This window comes from Dermacentor andersoni, chromosome 1 (genome assembly GCF_023375885.2).
Source record: "Dermacentor andersoni chromosome 1, qqDerAnde1_hic_scaffold, whole genome shotgun sequence".
In the NCBI taxonomy this organism is placed as follows: domain Eukaryota; kingdom Metazoa; phylum Arthropoda; class Arachnida; order Ixodida; family Ixodidae; genus Dermacentor; species Dermacentor andersoni.
Genome location: NC_092814.1, coordinates 22,187,063 through 22,206,191, shown reverse-complemented (window position 1 = coordinate 22,206,191; position 19,129 = coordinate 22,187,063). Strand labels below are relative to the sequence as shown.

Genomic DNA, 19,129 nt, shown 5'->3' with positions numbered 1-19,129 from the left:
TGGCAGGAAAGCAAATCCGCTTCCCTCCCGCCTTTCCTCGCAACTACGCTCCCCTCGCCCTCCCTCTCGACTCCCTCATAACTCCTTAATCTTCGACGGTCTCCACGTGCGCCCGCCTCGAGTGCATCCGCCTCCGTGCTGGTGCTGCCAGCCCCGCCGGCCCTACACTGGCTTAGCCCGCTCTTTGACGTTTCGTTTTCTGCCGTTATCGGGAAGCAAGCGTTGGCCGGCGTGGGAAGTTTTATGGTCCTTGGTCGCTATGTGCTTGCGCACTGCAATATTTCACGACTCGCATCATTCGTGCGTCATGCTATGGTGCATGAATACTTAAAAAACAAGTCCTTTTTTAATTTGAACAAATTTTGGGGCCCCTTCGAGTTCAAATTATCGAGATTAGACTATACAAACAGCACATGATTCTCCCCGCCGTCAGGCCCATGTTACTTTAAAAGTGGCAAAGAGCCATTTCCTTCACGAAGAAAGATTTGGGGAAAATCATGCAAGGCTTTTTGATGCACAGTTTCACGAAGGTGACATAATCAAGTCGCATGTCATAAGCAGCGAGGTTGCCGAAAATGAGCGGGGTGCATTGGCATGCACAAAAAAGTGTACAGTTCCATTTTGTTTCGAGACATTCTAGTCTGCTTTTGCTCCCACCGAAAAAGTTAGCCAAGATAAGGGGACTTGCGCATGAGCAACTAGTTGAATCCTGTTCCACCCTGTCCCTTAAAAATCTACGCAAGAGCCCCCCTTTTGGCCATCCACAGGGGAAAAATAAAGGCTCAAAATGAGTGCTGCACTTTAGCTTCTCTTAAATTCGAGGTCGTCGAATTGGAGAGCTATTCCATTTTGTAACACGCATGTACTTCTCATACGAATGAAATACCAAGGCAATGACCATGCAATTAAAGCACAGCGGGAGCATGAAAACACTAGAAACAGCCATTGGCTGCTGTGTGCTCGTGATGAGCACGTCGTTTTAATAAAGGTGTCATATTTTTCTTTCCGAGTACTCCTTGTGCGAAAATGGTGAAGGTGGGATGCTTTCTTTTTTTGAAGTGAACTTTGGAATACTGTTGAACCAAAAGCTATAGCTAATAAGCATGTAGCTGTCACAAGAAGGGTATCTATGTGATGTTTAAAAGATTTGAAACACATTTCGATCGCGTGGTTAACTTTTACAATATTTTATGTCATAAAATGGCACATGTGACGAGAAAATTTGGCACATGCGAAAATTTCTACATTAAAAGGCAGATATGGCTAGCTTTATTTGAACAGGGTTCAGCGTAAGTGGTCATTTCGTGTTTTGAACTCAATGTCGTGTTTTGAACAGAAAAAAGCTGCTTATAACTGTGCATGTTGCATTCGTCGAGGACATTTGTAAACAGAAGTACATGAAAAGTATGCGAGCTTCGAGCTCTCAAACTAAATTCATTGAAGCTGTTCTGTCCATGGATAGCGATGATGTAACACTTCTGGTGCGCAATCGATTATGTTGCAATTAATGATAGCTGTGTTCATGTGCAGAGCGTTGAAGATCTCTCCAGGAAGTGGCGTTCATTTTACTTGAGTAGAAAGGCCAGCCATTCTGAGGCACTTTATCTCTGTTTATGCAACTTCTATACCACATTTTACTTGAAAGGAGGATGCTCGCAGAATGCGTCGCTTTTATGCATGCTTCAATGAGACGCAGCTTGTGCACCTAGCCTACCATAGGTTCTTCATATCTAAGAGGGTGAAAAGTTGTGGAACAAGACGGCTCTTTTAATCAGCAAGCTCCATCTAAATGCCGAGCGCTGCGACAAACAACCATAACCATTCCAGGCTATAGCAGACGACACTCGCATTCTTGGCGCAAAAGTCATCTCATCTCGCCTCAACTCTCATCTCGCCTCATCTCATCTCGCATCTTGGCGCAAAGGTCGCCTCATCTATGCTACCCATAGATGAGGCGAGGAGTTCGGAAACTAAAAAGTGTGTATAAACGTTGGTCAGGCGGTGGGCCTGCCACCGCCACTGGCTGGGCCTAACCAGTGCGCCTTTTTGGAAGTTGATCATTATTGCGGTCTGGTGCCGAGTCAATGAAAGGTGTTGCGGTGGCTGTACGGCACTTGGAAAGAGGAGGAACCAGCTCCACAACGAAAATAAGGGCACAGGCAACACTCTAATGGCTACAACTTGGTCCTTGGTAGCCATGTTTCTACATCGCACATTGCACGTTGGTCCGAGGAATCGAACAAGTTTTCATTGCTGTTCTACCTTGGTTCTGTGGAATTGGGGGCAGTGCCGTGGGAAAGGCGAAATAATCAAGCAAATATGAAAAATGTGTTAAAAACTTGGGTTTGTCTTTATTTCTCTCTTTTTTATTTCGCCTGCTTTAAGCGAAGGCCATGGGTCCTCGAATGCTAACCTTTTATCATATGTAAATTTAATGTACAAGCTATAATTGTGGTGATGCAGCGGTCACGTTTGCATCACAACCAGGAGCAAATACCTAGCGGCCCAAGCTATCAGACATGTTAGTTCACTTGGTAGACATGAAATGCGCTACGATGACTGCATGACGAGATGAATGGATGGGAACATCCCGGTCATATGCGTCGATTCTACGTGTTTTGTACATATGCAGCCTTTGAAAAATGTTCTTTTGGTTGTAGGGCAGTACCAATTATGTGTGGATAATTGTGGCTCCAGTGACTTGCATTATAAGCAGTCTACACTGTAGATAGATAGATTTCTTAGATGAATAGGATGTATTAGCCCTATTGGACCATTCGTGTACTGATGATTCCACACACACAGGTGGAAAAACGTCTTATGTTCTGATTTTTCAAAATTGTTGAGTAAAGCCAGTGCAAAGACATCAAAACGTAAAACGGGAGAATGTAGCAGGAATCAAATAGGCCGACCAAACTTGGTGAGAAGTATGGTTTGTTATATCCGGAAGTAGATTATGTGTGAATCTGTTGCAATGATTATGAACTGCGCTGTAAGTTGCTTTATGTTTCAAATGCTGTTTTTTAAACACTTATATAGTTGAAAAAAGTGTTTGCAATTGCAAGAGCTTGTGTGTCTGACTTGTGTCATTAAGTCCGAGTTACATTGGCTCAATTTGCGCAGGCTTACTACTATAACGCCCGCACTAGGGAGTCTGCCTGGAATAAACCAGAGGGACCTGGTATCAAAGTGCTAAGTCAAGAGCAGATTGAGAGCATGGCAGCTGCTGCAGGAGTTGCCCCTGGTGGAGCTCTCGTTACTAATGCTGGGCCAGGTAAGGGTTTTTTTTATTCCTTCCTTTGGCTACATTGTTCTTTCTCTAACTCTTCATTAGTAATAGCATATTTCTGCAGATATAAATCATACCAAAGTTTAAGAACAAAGTCGGGGTGTGGGTTATAGTCAAGCTCAGATACTGTGAACACCTTCATTGCACGAAATTTTTTGGCCATATCAGAAGTTCGTTATAATTGGACTTTACTGTTGAAACAGGCGATGATGAATTCATCAAAATGCAGTAATAATACTGTCAAACCTTGATATAGAAAAGTCATAATTGCAGCGAAAAAATTCGTTAAATTGCAAATTTTGTGAATTCCGGTCTAGAATATTACTATATTTTTAATTTTTCAGTGAATGTAACAAAACTGCGTAATCTGGTTGTTTCTCATGCTGATTTCAAAAATGCAATTATACTTCCTGTAGCTTAATTATTTTTGGAGATACAGTTGCCGACCGATAAATTGGACACCGATAATCCGTACATGCTAGGTATTTAATCTATTTGTTGTTTTTTCGTTTTTCTTTTGATGTTTCTTTTTTCTATCTATTTGATTTGATGTTTGATGATCTATATGATGTCATTTTTTATCTTCGTTAACGATCTACCTGATAACATTTCGTCTAAAATTTGTCTTTTTGCAGATCACTGCATAATATATCACAATATTACTGATGACACTAATATTTCCTTTCTTCAGGACGATTTAAACACACTGCATAACTGGACTATAAAATGACACATGTAAATGAACGTCAAGAAATGTAAATTGATGCGAATATCCTGTACTTATGAAGCTTGTCCTGTCTATTTACCCGCCGTGGTTGCTCAATGGCTATGGTGTTGGGCTGCTGAGCCCGAGGTTGTGGGATCGAATCCCGGCCACGGCGGCCGCATTTCGAGGGGGGCGAAATGCAAAAACACCCGTGGTACTTAGATTTAGGTACACGTTAAAGAAATCGGTGGTCGAAATTTCCGGAGTCCTCCACTACGGCGTGCCTCATAATCAGAAAGTGGTTTTGGCACGTAAAACCCCATAATTCTAATTTTGTCCTCCCTATTTACTTCATAACATTCGTTTAGAGAGTGTAAGAAACTACAAATATCACAGCGTCCATATAACCTATAACTTATCATGGAAGTACCATATCGACTTTATAACGAGCAAAGCTAATCGCACACTTAGATACCTTCGCAGAAACTTCTCCCTCGCACCAATATCATGCCAACAATTGTTATACACTATATATGTTCGTCCACAGTTGGAATATGCATCATCAGTATGGGACCCACATCATGCCATCTCAATTAATTGCCTTGAAAGAGTCCAGAATCGCTCCCTTTGGTTTATACTACCCCATTTACTCACATAATGATCGCACTGCCAAAAAAAATTCGTGTCAAAAAAAAATTGACTCGAATTCAGGGGCGTGATCATTACGTGGGCTAAATTTCCCATAAAAAGAAAAAAACATTTTTCATTTGGCATTTGCTACGGGATGACAACAGGTCAACAAATAGGCGACTGCCGCTGTATGTAGTGCGGGACGCACACACACACACAAAAAAAAAGAGAAGGCGGCCGGCAGAGCAAGTCGAACGCGCCGAACGCGATTTGTTTTCTTCTTGTGAGTACATTACGTGCATTCAAACAGTTTCTTCCGTATCAGTAATCAATAATGTCGGCGAGTTTGCGGCAATAAAATAGCCATGTCCACTTTGAGGGGACAGAAACAGATGGGCGTGCTTATCTGCCAGTGACATAGGAACACATGGCGAGCATGCTGCGGAAACTGCGGCATTTGCCTTCACTACTATCCTAATAAGGCATGTCTCCGCTAAGGGTGGGCGAATATCTTAGCTGTGTTACAAACGTCGGCATATGAATAGGGTACACTTCTAACGTATCAGTGTAAACGTGGCTGCTATCGTTGCCGCTCGCGATTCGTTGCGTGCCCACGAGTGCAGACGAGAAGAATCGAAAGGCACCTTTTTTGTTGTTGTTGTTGTTGTTGACCACAACCATTATAAAGTCTACACATAATAAATGCAAGTGTAGTTGTAGTTTTTTTTTTTTTGTCATGGAAGTGCGGAAAATGATGAAAGGAATGAAATGCCTCTGCTTAAGAACGTTTGGTGCGTGCAGAACGCTTGGTTTGTCTTGAAGAGTCGTTCGCATAGCATTCGACGGATGGTAAGCGCGATCATTATTAGCAAGACTTGGCACATGACATATCGCTGCGGAGTTCGGGGTGCGATCATTACACGAGAAATAAAAAAAATCAAATTTTGACGACAAAATTTAGGGGTGCGATCATTACGAGAGTGTGGTCATTATGTGAGTAAATACGGTAATTACCATCGTAAGGCAAGCGCAACACATATGAAGACTACATAGAACCCACCTTTGCTGTTGGGTTAACAGCAAACAATCACGCCTATGCTTATTTTATATGATTTACTACCAGAACGCAGCACTCCGGTCGGGATGGATTAATCCAGCACCATTCATCTCCTCACGTAAAGATCATACACATAAGGTGCATGTGCGTTACTCTAATACACTGTGGGGATGCGCGACTCTCACGCGTCCCCTGATATCTTGTTTTCCCGATAAGCTCCCGTATCCTGCAGTGCGGCTTCGCCGCGTAGCCTGGCGCCCGCGGTGGTTGAAGTGGTTGAAGCACAGTGCGAGAGATGGCGCGAGTGTTGCGCTGCTAACGCCGCCTCACGGCAGGGTTACTTGGGGGCGCAGGGCAGAACACTCTTCCTCTTTGGTTCGTGGATGGCAAGGAGCGCGGACGTATGCGCGTGCGCCGATCCATGCTTCTGCGAGACCGTCTCGTGAGGCCTCGTGCGAACGAGCCACCGTTCGCGTGACCGTACGCGCGACCAACCAGGCGTTGGGATCCAGCAAAGGGCGAACATATTCGCTCGCTATCCGGTCGCGGTGAGTCGGACTTCTGCGATTTGTCGCGCGCCCATCGGCATGTTTTGTGGATAGCAACTCGGCTAGCAGACATTAATCTATGAAAGGTGCAATAAATGCCCTTGTGATTGTTTGCACTACTGTGTTGTCGTTCCTTTGTCCCAAGAGCATGGGTGTGAGAACCCCACAACACTTAACGCATTCGGGATCATTTTTACCAAGAACATGCAACGAATAGAACAGTCTGCCAGCATCTATTGTTAGTACAGTTGAACCCACTTACAAAGATACTGATTTTAACAAAACAGTGAAAGCTCGTTAAACCGTAGTTGGCCGGAGCTCCAAAAAAGCACGCACTAAACAGTAGTACAGTCGCCGACTGATTTTCCAAACTCCAAAAATTCGGACATGCTCGATTATTCAGTCTGCTTCGCGGCAGCGCCATTCTCCCGATAGACCATAATGTATAATAACTGCCGAAAGTTTGGACACCTTGCAACCCCTCGTCTGATTTTTCGGACACTCCTTGAGCCAACTCAATCGAGAGCACCATGCCGCGACTCTGACCAATGCATGGTTCGACTTGCTGATCGCCATTTTTGTTTTGAACGGAGCCTCCTTGCTGCCCCACGAAGTGGCGCTACTGCAAATCCCCACTCATCATCATCGTTTCTGTCGGTTCGATAGAATGGCTCTACAGCAGTTCTGGTTTCAGCTTAGTAAGCGATGTCAAGACAGTCCAGCAGCTGATTTATTTCTTTGTGCACAACGCTGCGAGTAGGCCACGTTTTTCATTTGTGCGACTGGTGTCGGCATGGTGGTGCTTGCTTTGTGTGCTGTGTCGAGGTTCCGGTTATCCAACGCGGCATACGAAACATCGCGTCAAGTGTCTAATGGTACCGACAGTGCCCGCGCAGACTGCGCTGGGGAATGCCGGCGATGCCGGCAAGCGGGTGCCGGGAGGCCTAAGATTTGTCGCCTTCCGATGTGCTCCCTGCTGACGTGGAAAATATTCTGCCGAGACCTGCGCAGTGGTTGCATTGCGATTCCGGACACCGTCTCATTTGACAGTTTCACAGGTGCTGACACTGCTGTACTGACATGCGCAGAACTCGACGACGGCGAGATCATTTGTCAGGAAGATGACACACCATGTGATACACTGCTGTCACATGCGGAGCGTGTACAAGCAGTGACTGTGCTTTTTGACCCTCTCCGAGATTCAGGCTTACCTGATTGCGCATAAATGGAACAGAATGCAATGGCCCACTCACGATTTCTTCAAGCCTACTGCTGTGCCCGAATAAGTGCGTGGAAATAAAGAATTCCATTTTTTTTTTCTTAATCTGCTTTTTCGGACACCTGCTTATTCAGACATTTCCGCAGTCCCCGTGAGGTCTGAATAAACGGTCGGCGACTGTACTGCTTAAGGGAGGAGGAGGGTATCAGAAATAACTTTTTTGTTTCTTGACAAAAAGGGCTGAAATTTGGCACACACTGCCCATTGCAATAAAGAGCCAAATCTAAAATTTCATTAGGATATCTTCGTTAGATTTTGTTTTATGAGAATTTATTAGTTCCGTGCTTGTGGAAAGCCTGGCACAGTAACGAAACACGATAGGGAGCTGGGAATACTTTGCATGTTTGCCCAAACGTCTAATCTACACCAAGACAGCGTTCGATTTTTTTTTTTTAGCGCACTAATAATATTTTGCTCAACATAACATGCACATGACTGTGTTTCACTGCATGGAGCCGTGTAGTTATTGTGAAATAATAAAATAATGGAAAGATAAAGAAATTTCAAGACTGTCTTTAAGTACAGCACCGATCGTGGATCGCAGCAAAACAAACTGAACCAAAATCGGTCCAGCCATTGTTGTGAGACGCTTTCCACAAGCGAGGTGATTGAAAAAAAAAATGCAATTGAGAAAACTGGCTGCAAAGTTTTAAAAGCACTACAACTTTATTAAAAAGCGCCAGGGCTGTAATATTTTGAATCATTGCTGTCGGGCATCTTCTTACACCTTTGCCTCTTTGTTTGGTGGGCCTTGGATGTCCTTTTCAGGCGTTCTTTATCCTTTTCTTGAGCCCTCTGGAGTAGTGCATGACCACCATTTTCACTGCCAGACCGATCCTAGTATCGCAGTGTATACCCACAGAACGCTGTTGGCATCTTGGGCACAGAGTTTCAGCGATCAAAGAGTTCATCGTGGAAACTTGCACAATACAGTCGAACACGGATATATCGAACTCGAAGGGGATCACGAATTAATTCGATATATTAAAAATTCGATATAAAAAATATACAGGCCCAGAGACTACCTGTGGCGGACGATGACCTACCGATCGGCGCATTCAAGAATGACAACTATTTCCGCACACACGACGCAACGTAATGCTTTATTTGCGTGAAAAAAAATCGCTTATGTTGGTCTGCTTCTTCGCCTTGCAAATGAAATTAAAGACGCCAGCCTCGATCTTATCGAGGCTGTTCAGGTGCGAAAGCCCAGTTCCTTCCATGTCGCCGCAACACCGGCGAATCAAGCTGAACGCGGCCGCCACTTCAGCGGCGGAGTACGAGCGCGTAGCCGCCCCCTCGTCCGGACGATCTTCGTCGCCACTCGAGCTGTCGGCCTGGGTCCCTGCGACTGCAGCTACAATGTCCTCGTCGGCGAGGCTCGCAACAGCCTGAACATTGCTGTCAACGTTCACAAAATCGTCAGCAGACACTTCGGCTGGAACGGCAGCCGGGAAAAGGGACGACAACTCGCGAAACGCGTCGTCCATGCACTCGTTGTCGCCGTCGCCGTCTTCGCAGGTTTCGGGAAGTTTGGCCGTCACGAGGCCTGCCTTCCGGAAGCAGTTGGCCACGGTATCCAGCTTCACGTCTCTCCAGGCGCCCGTCATCATTTGAATGGCCCCCAGCAGGTCAACCTTAAGCTCGGTGCCCATGCGGAGGTTCACCAAAAGCCTATCAATGAGTCGCTTCCTGTAGCCGACTTTGAACGACTTAATGATGCCCTGGTCGAGCGGCTGCAACTTCGCTGTCGTGTTTGCCGGCAGAAACTTGAGCGCGATGTTTTTGAGCTCGCAGGTGGTGTGATGGGCCGAGCAATTGTCGACGAGAAGGCAAGCGTGACGCCCCGACTTGCCCAGTTCGGCATCCCACGCTTGCAGCCATTCTATAAACAGCTGACGCGTCATCCACGCCTTCTTATTGAAGGCGTAGCGAACGGGGAGCTGCTTACAGTTTTTGAAGCAGCGCGGTGCCCTTGCTTTGCCGATCACAAAGGGCTGGAGCTTTTGAGAGCCATCCATGTTTGCAGCGAGCAGAACGCTCACGCGGACTTTGCTCATCTTGCCCCCGTGACACGTGCTGCCCCGGACGTCGAGCGTTTTGCTTGGCAGCATCTGCCAAAACAACCCGGTCTCGTCGGCGTTGAAGATTTCCGCGGGTGAAAACTTCGCGCAAATTTCCGGCCATTCGTTCAAAATCCACTGCTGGATATCCTGGCTGATGACGGCTCCGCTTTCCCCAGAAATGGTTTTGCCAACTATCTTATGGCGGTTCTTAAACCTCTGCAGCCACCCTGTATTGTCGGCGAAGTTGTCATCACCGAGTGCAGCGGCAAACCATTTAGCTTTAGCCATTAGCATTGGGCCATCCACCGGAATGTTTTTAGCCCGCACCTCTAAAAACCACGCATAGAGGGCCTTTTCAACTTTCTCGTGGGCAGGAGCGCGCACACGACAAGCTCCCGACGTTCGTTGCTCCGCCGCTTTCGACTTTATGTCCGCCTTGTTTTTTAACAAGGTGCTTAGAGTGCTCCGAGGAATCCCGAAGTCGTCTGCCACCGTCGCACTTTTCTCGCCCGCCTCAACACGCTGAATGGCTTTCAGCTTTGTCGCAAAGTCCAGGTTCTTGCGCTTCTTGACGCTGCTTGTGCTTGCTGTGGCCATTGCTTCCGCGTCAGCTCACCACGATCCAGTCACACGTGTCTTGAGACTCACGCAAAACAATAATGAACACGAAACACAAGAACGCGCACAAAACACAAGAATTCACGTGCGCAGCCTACGCCAACAAACCGCTCGCGATGGTCACCTCCGAGGGCGACAGCGACGTACGAAAGGCACGAGCTGTGGTTGGCTGAGCAAAACTCGTGAAAAAGCAACAAGAAAAAAAAAAGGCAAAAGGAGGAGGCCGCCGGCGCCTTCTTTCCTCTTTTTCGAGCCGATCACTATGGTTACGCGGGGGAAGGATGAGAGACTTTGAGAGAGAGGAAAAAAAAGCAGTTCCGCAAGTCGGAGAGCGTGCGCAGCGGGAGTACAGTCCGAGCCTCCCTCCCTCTCGCTCTCACATTTTCCGAGCATTTCGTGGGAGGCGCGGAGCTCGCGGGTGCAGCGAGTGCCGAGATCGCGCGGCGTTCTATATATCCAATGGCGGGTAACAATATCGTTCGATATAAACGTACGGATTGCTATACCTTAACACAGAATTTTCAAGGGGATAATTTACGAGTTCGATACAGACAATAATTCGATATATGTGGGTTCGATATATCCGTGTTCGACTGTAATGAACTCACAGTCACAAGGGGCTGAAATGTGTTTTTCACAGTCACAAGGCAGTCGCGAACGCTGCGTGCCTGCGCTTCTGCAGTCACCGCTGACACAAAACGCGGCTCGAGGTGCTTCTGAATCGGGCGACATTCGGGCGACGATTTGTCTGATGAGCCTTGAGTCACCATTCTGTATGTAGCTCGTCGACTGTTGGGGCTCACTCACAGGCTGCTTGTCCCTGTCGCACGATGCGTCGGAAACGGTACACAGTCTCTGCCGGCGATGGTGACCTACCTGCGTCGCCTCCAACGACGCCATCTCCGTTGGAGACTCGTGCGACCGTACGCACGCACAGGTGCGAGAGCCTCCGTTGGCACGTCTTCCAGTGGCTTGGTTATCAGTGTCGATGGCACAGGGCGATTGTCTGCTTTGCTGCTGGAATCGCATGGTGCAAGATAACGCAGCACGTTATCTGCGTGTTCAGTCGAGTGCTCCGCTTCTCCTGCTGGCCGCCGTCTTTTTCTCGCTGTAGGAGGCTTGCGCTTCCGTTTTCCGAAGGCATGCTTCGTTTGAAATTTCTTTTCGAACGAGTGACGATCTATCACTGACCTGGGAGCTTTCATAAATTCGAATTCTGCGAGTGTCAAACGAAGAAAGACGCCGGCGTGCTTTTCAAAGCAGACAACTGCGGTCCGCTGCGGTTGCCAGGTTGCCCGCTGCTGCAGCAACAACCAATGGCGAGACGCCTTTCAGCACGGCAACCAATCGGAGGCCCGCTTTTATCGCAGGGCCCGTGTGACCTCCTCTAGCAGACACGCACTTCTTTTGTGTTTGTGTGTTTGTTACAAGATGGCGACGACCGAAGAATTCAGAAACAAAATGGCGAAACTTCGAGCTTTCGAACGATATCAAGATGGCGGCGTTCGGTGGCGGGAAAGACGAGTTAGGGCTCCGCGAACTGCGGTGATTTTACGCGATTTAAAGCTGCTTTCTCGCCCTACGCACTGATAAATTAATTTTTTTCGGGCACTTTTAGTGTGTTTTCAGCCAAACCATTTTGATATAATGTAGATTAGGCATTGCAGATACCGAAACGCGTCGTTGCCAAAAATCGATCTTTATTGCGATTTTCGCGATCTGATCCCCGCGTCCCCCCCTTAACCAAAATAGCATAAGATCGCCCACTTACCTGTCAAAAATGGAACTCACAGAGAGTGCGATGAAAGGAAAAAAAAAAAAAAAAACATGCAGTATTTATTTACTTTGCGTGACAAAAGTGTTATTTTCGTTTGATGCCGCAGCGTCTTAGCAGCAACGACAGCGGCCTCAAACTTACTGAAGCTGCGAGCCAGCTTTTCAGCCAGCCCCCTCTTCTCGGCAAACACTTACATGGCGGATTCCTCGTTGGTGTTACGTATTCTGCGTGCACGGGCCCGGTAGTGCTGCAGAAGTCATGGGGCGCCTTTTTAATTGCGGGGTGCTGTTCTCGTGGCGACGATTGCATTCATGAGGCTGGTGTAATGCGCAGCTTCTGCCACTGTCGGGCCTGAACCGCTCGTGTTGTCGCTTTCCGTGTCGTCCTCATCACTGTCGCTTGTTGACACTTCTGCAACAGACGCAACGGTGGCGAAAAGTCGAACCTCGTAGCCGACATCTCTTCGTGGACGCAGCAGCGCTGCCGAGCAACTTCTTCGCATTCCTTATGACACCCACCGTAGTCAACAGCAGATCCCTGTCGCGTGCCAGCGCCGACTTCTTCGTGTCACATTCGATAGCACGAACAAAGTCTAATTTTTCTTCTATGCTGAGCACCCGGCATCTTCTTTATCCGAGCTTCGGCATGACGGGAGTCGTTGATTGCACGACGCCACAACGCTCTCTGGCACGGCGCCAAAATGATGATGTTGATGTGGCTTCACGCGCAAACGCACAGGCCGCTTGGAGGCCGTTGTTCCGATCTCCGAGGCTTGTTGTTCGGCCAGGCCGCCCCATGGAGATGACGCACCGCCATGTTTGCGTGACGAAAAGTGGAAACACTACGTGTTAACCGATACATAAGCAATAAGCTGGTACGGTTTATGCGGATACAAAACAGATTATGTTCAACGGCCACTGAGTCGGGGATTTGACTTTACTACTTTTAAAACGAAACTACTTTTTAAGCTGGTATGGTTTAACGAGGTTTTACTGTATGTCGGTTATCACAATGAGAAGCTGTCACTGTCAACTTTTGTATGTTTTCCATGGTGAAATAGCCCGCTTACTACCATGCCCCGATGCCGCATTATCGGTTATAACCATGAAGTCTGGCTGTTAGGTGTCCATGCGGAAAGGTAGTGAAATGCGAACTCCTTGAAAAGAAAAAAGAAAACGAGAAATTCCAGCCGCTGCATGATGGCCCACTGCCCGAACAGCTGCTGCGGGCTCATTTGCCAGCTTTCTCCGCGTGCCTCTCTCCCGTCGCCTTTCCCCCCCTCCGAAACACGAATGGGCCGCACCAACTGGGCTGCTCCCAGATTGCTTGCTGGATCCCCATTCAGTGCAGTTCTGTAAACAGCTTTAATCGCTTGGGTTCATCTTTGTTGGTTGCGTCGAAATCATTCCCGGCCGCATGGTTTCTCAGCCTCTGACTCAACGCCAAAACGGAAGATGCCTGATCCACCCGTTGATTATCGGCGGTGTACGATGTTGCCAGTGCAAAAAAAAAAAAAAGTGCACAGCTGTAGGTTTGAAAACTAAGTGCTTCTAACCTATGAGGTGACCGTCGCGAGCGTGCTTGCATCGGATAATTATGGTGACGACGGCAGCGATGACGAGGTAGGGCACTTTAGCAGAGAAGAAGTTTGGGCGTGTTGGTGGGATACATTCAGACTGGGATACATAGCGCAACAAAATATGACACAGGGACAAGCAGAACACAGGATGAGCGCTAACTTTCAACAATTGATTTATTGCAGCTGGTGAGTATATATATATATATACTCACTGGGACGCCACTACAATAGAACACACTGAAGGGAAGGAGGAAAAGACAGTCATGTGACTAATATGCCCAAAAATTCAAGCTCTTTCCTTGATAAAAATATAGACGGCGTGCTAACGCACTCGTCACCTGCTCTGGCTATCTCAGCTGCTTCCACAATTTCCCTCGTAATCTTATTCCTGTTGTGATAGACAACAACAGTTTGTTTTAATAGCAGGAAGCATGGTGCCTTCGCGTCACATTTTCTACAATGGGCAGCCAGATGCCCATCTATTGCAATGCTCTCCACTTTGTTACTATGCTCCGCCAGACGCACGTTTAAACATGGGTTTAAACGTGCATTTAAACGTTATGACTGTCTTTTCCTCCTTCCCTTCAGTGTGTTCTATTGTAGTAGCGTCCCAGTGAGTATATATATACTCACCAGCTGCAATAAATCAATTGTTGAAAGTTAGCGCTCGTCCTGTGTTCTGCTTGTCCCTGTGTAATATTTTGTGGTGCTATGTATCCCAGTCTAAGGTAGGGCAGGCTGCCTCAACGTTGTCCTTACAAGAGGCCCGGCAGATGATTCAGTCCCTCCCTCCAGGGCTTCGTTGTTGCGAGGAACCCTACGTGGAGCCCCTGGATGCATTGGAGAAGGATGAAGGCAAGCATTGTGTAAAGCATGCAAGGCTGACGGACGTAGGGTTTTCTCTTGCAAGTCAGTGAGAAGTACATGGCGAGATGCTTGTGGCCGCCTTGCCTCAGCGTTTCTCCCAGATTTTTCAAGCTGACAGGCTGTTGCGGCAACCTCTCACATTTTTTAAAAGGCCCCTTTTGAGGCTACCAAAGCAATGTCTCGGCGGTGCTCGCATATCGCTCGCCACCCGTGACTCCTCTTTGCAGTTGTTATAGCAGTGCCATTCTTGAATGCCGACAGCCGCGGCTTGTTACACACTATTGGAGCACCCAGGAAGCAGTTAAAACGAGTGAACACAATCAATAGCCGGGTAAAGAAAAGTGGTGGGGAGGGGCACTGGCCTGCCCACCATTATAGTTTTCTCACACCAGCTCTGCCATCCCCCTATTTTGATTTTTTCAAGCAACCCAGTTATAACAATTGTCGGTTATAACAATGGAATTTTCGTGGAACTTTAATATTGTTATAAGTGGGTTCGACTGTAGTGACAGGGCTGAACCAGTCAGGTAGGGGACAGGCCAACAATGAAATGAAGGCTTTAGTTGGAGCAATATTTAAAAAATTGTTTTTAGAATGAATTGATGCATCACAGTGATTGCATCGTAGCCAGTAGAAACACGTGGCTATTACAGACAGTTTACTTTCAGTGGGTTGTGCTATCACACACATGGGGCAACTACATACGGAGATAGAGGAAGGGCTGGGCAAAGCACAGACCTAAAGTCCAGGGCTGCAGTGACTGCTGCGCTAATTCATTTTGTTTTACTGTTAAATCTCGATATATTAAAGTCGGTAAAATTGACAATATGCTTTGTTATATTGATATTTGACTTTCTGTGCTAATAAGTACAGTCACTCATTGATTTTTCTTCCAAAGGAGCCGCAAGATTTCCCGAAATCTTGGATGACCGGAAAAAGCAAATTTGAATGAGAAACATGTCATATTGTTGATGTTGAGGGTCAGTGATGAAAGGTTAGGTGTTATTCCGTGTCGACAGTATCTTCACATTAGTGGTACGAAGTAAAGATAGCTACGCCTTTGCGTACACTCTGCCTTCTTGCAGCTGATAGTGTGACCCGCAGTGGGACAAGGCTATCATGAAAAGTGCTGGCGGCGAGGAGTGAATGCTTCGTCTGCCTCTCACTTCAGTGCGTCTCCGCGATTACACAACCTTCACTACTAAACATGCGGGAAGATAGTGCACATGATGCAATACCACTCTATGGATGTGTTCAGACATCAAATGGGCATGCCGACATCGGCATGCCCACTTTTTGCACATGCGGCAAATTACCTCTAAAATAGAGCACACAGGCTAGGTATCAGCCGCACTGGCAGCCATGCGCAGCCAAAGCTGCGCTTGAAGAGGAGATGCGACAACCCCCCCCCTTCCCCTCGTGAGCACTTGGTTTTCGAACAAATAGATTCGAATGGAAACGAATGGTTAAAAAAAAATCTTTTTTTATTTTCTATTTTCTAAGACCCGTGTCCCCCCTTAAAACCTCTTTTGTCTGCCTTGTACAGTTAGTTACCTATGCCTGTGTAGTTAGCTATTTACCCAAATGCCGTTTAAACTGCATGTATCATAATAGCCACCTCTGGGCAAAATTTTATTGTGAATGAGCTAGTTTAGCTTGTCATTTATGACTGATGCTTCCATTTATTGTGTGGAAACTGTGCCACCTAAATGTGAGTGGTTTGACTGGCATGGTCCAACGTTGCTTGCACCTAATTTACTCCATTTCCTTTAGTGTCCACACTGCCAATGGCAGCTGCGGCGGTTACATCGGCCAACAGCACCATGACACCAACTCAGGTGGTGACAAGTGGCAGTGCCGCACCAGCATCACAGTCAAGTATTCTTGCTGTTGCAGAGAATCAGACCGACAAACCACCCACCAGCACCATGCAAGGAGGTAAGTGTCATGGTTTGTGAAAACTTGTGTCATGTAAGGACGGAGGAGTCTTTGTAAGGATGCAAGTTCTTGTCCTTTTAGGACTGTAAAGTGTTATACATTGCGAAACATTATTACTGTGTCATTGCCGAGGAATCATAGTTGAGCCCACGTTAACTTTCTTTTTTTCAAGCTAATAAAGGAGAAAGTTACCTGGGCTCAACTATAATTCCCCAGCAACTGCACAGTAATAATGTTTCACAATGTTTAAGGGGGGACATGGGGATGAAAGCTAACTTTTTTTTATTTACCAGCCGATTTTGATGAAACTTTGTACAGGTGTTAATAATATCACACAAACAAAACTGTGAAAATATGGCTGCAATATCTGAACTACTTTTTTGTTTACAAAATTTTTCTGCTTTCATTTTTGCAAAATGCCTGCACACCTGTATATTGATGCTAAGAGTTCAAGCAAACATTGATGGCACTCCTATATGTATCCTCCACACAGTGACATTCCTGTAATTTTTTTAGCCTAACATAATTTTTTTATAGTCTCATTCTTTGGCAGCTACTTCAGTTGCATGAAAATCTCGACTGTGAAAACAAAAGATAAATTATTGAAGCAACTATGTTGAAAACAAAACATGTCACTGTGTGCAGTGGTGCACAATGAGTGTAACAAAACAAACGGTGTAAAAATATTCATAACAGTGGCTGAGATATTGGTTTTGCAAGTTGACCTTGGTGGTAGAAAAAAGTTTTAAGAGAAGGGTGTTCGAAGTTTTGGGCCATGTTTATTCGACTAGAAACCACTGGCTTTGTAGGTGCAGGTGTCAGGTTGATCTCTTGGCTTCTTGGATCTTTTATGCTTACTTGCATGTGCTTTTTGTGCGCAAGGCATCTTTCTCAGCCGCTTGACTCGCTTGAGTCCGTCGCCACCGAGCATGCTCCTCCAGCCGTAAACCCTATCTTCCGTTTGGTTGCTGGCACAGAACCAAGTGACGCGCGGACAGTGGTGGCGGTCATATTCAACACCTCCGACCAGATGAATTGTGACTGAAGATGCGACTGCATGATGCGACCGTTGCTGATGCACGGTTAGTCTTCACGGCCGGCAGACGCACGCGCTTGGACCGCACTTTCGTCGTTCATCTCGGTAACGGCGGTGGCACAATCGGGGTACGTCGCGGAGCATTTATGGGACGTTGCAGGCCCGGAAGCATCGGAAAAGGCCGTTATTAGTTCGGTATCATCACCACTGGAACTCAAGGCTGCAACAGCCTGCGAACTGCCCGGCAATGCGTCGACAGTCTCTCTTGGAAGCTCGCGCACGGACACATCTCTGCTAGGACTACTTATCCTTCGGATGTTCGGTGGCTTGCGCTTGCGGCTGCTGAAGCGGTGCTTGGTCGCGTATTTCGGCGTTCACGTCCGCCCAGTCATGCTCGAAACCACAAAATGAAATAGAAAACTCAAATCCGAATAAAGCAATGAAGCAGCAGCGTACCTCGAATATCCAACACGTAAACAAAGGGCAGCAGCCAGCGCGCGAAGAAACTGGAGAAGCAGACGCTGCAGCAGCTCGCTTCCAGACCCGGCCAATGGGACGGCTCATAGAACGCACGTGACGGAGCAAGCGAATCGGCGGCCGTGACAAGCAGCTCCGCGACCTTCAGACTTTTTGTTTTTTTTATGCTTGCTCTTCTCCCTATCAGGAAATGAAAGAGAGGCGTCAAAAGGCGAAGAGGCACGCTTTTCAACGGTACCAGCATGGCCGCACCGCATGCTGCTGTTCTGGAGCTAGGGTCGCTTGAAAACTGCGACTTTTCCACCGATTTTCAGGAAATTTTCGCTGTATTGCCTTATGTATATATTTATTTATGGTACTTGGCAGTCGTTTTCAGCGAAAACACTTGTTTAATAAACGCGTCAGGTTGTACTTTAAAATGATGAATGTGGTGCATAGCTAGCGCCATCTAGAAGCGTCAGTATCACAGCCGCTATTAGCCGCGCCAGTAGCCAACTGAAGTAGACTAGCGGCGTTGCTATTTTGATCTGTGTCGTATCGGCGTACAGCTTGGCCCATAGCGTGGCATTATTTACTATAGTGCCGCTTTCAAACAAAAGTTGTGCTAGCCACTGAGGCATCGTCAAACGTTCAAGCCGGGCGGGACTTCAGCATCGATGAGAAAAATGTCCGTTGCAGCAGGGGCCAATGGCAGATGCTTTTTATGTGCCGCAACGAGAAGATGACAGCAATAAGGAAAATAAGTGTGCGATAACAGAGAGGAGCTGTTTACCGAGATCGCGCCGCGTTTCGATGCGTGCGAGCCGGGCCGCACTGTCTGCGCATGCATAGGTGCGCGGACGCGAGCTTGCGCGGACGCGCGCAAGCTCGCGTACGTGGGGCTTGGGCTATAGCGGCAAGGCATGATAATGTAGAATGAGCTGGGCATGTTCATATTAAATAAATGCTGTTTTCATTTTGTGAACGCTATCCTCACTTTTATGTTCTGCCTACATTCGAAGAAAGCTTCTTTTATTTTTTTCTGGCTTCAAACATCCAGGGTTCTGCTTAGAATTGGGGCCGGCCTAGATTCAAGTAAATACGGTATGTTGTAAGCGGTGCTGGTGCTCTGTCGCTTTTTTCCGTCACCTGGGCTGATTGTTGCAGGACATGTTCATCGCTGAAGTCATCTGGGTATCTCATATCGATAGAGAGGAAATGTCTTTATTAAAATTCTAGGGATAAGATACGGGGCCTTCTTCTTGCTTGTAGCATCTGGAGGC

At 47.0% G+C, this 19,129-nt stretch overlaps 1 protein-coding gene across 3 annotated transcripts in view; it reads left to right on the top strand.

Moving 5' to 3' along the window:
* The window catches only part of LOC126545442 (transcription elongation regulator 1), a 354,732-nt gene that overhangs the window by 82,079 nt on the left and 253,524 nt on the right, over nt 1-19,129 (top strand). For all 3 annotated transcript variants that reach the window (XM_055061241.2, XM_050193319.3, XM_050193318.3), the window contains exons 4-5: nt 3,124-3,274; nt 16,190-16,354. In XM_055061241.2, coding sequence (XP_054917216.1) covers nt 3,124-3,274; nt 16,190-16,354 — 316 coding nt within the window. The remainder of the gene's footprint in view (nt 1-3,123; nt 3,275-16,189; nt 16,355-19,129) is intronic.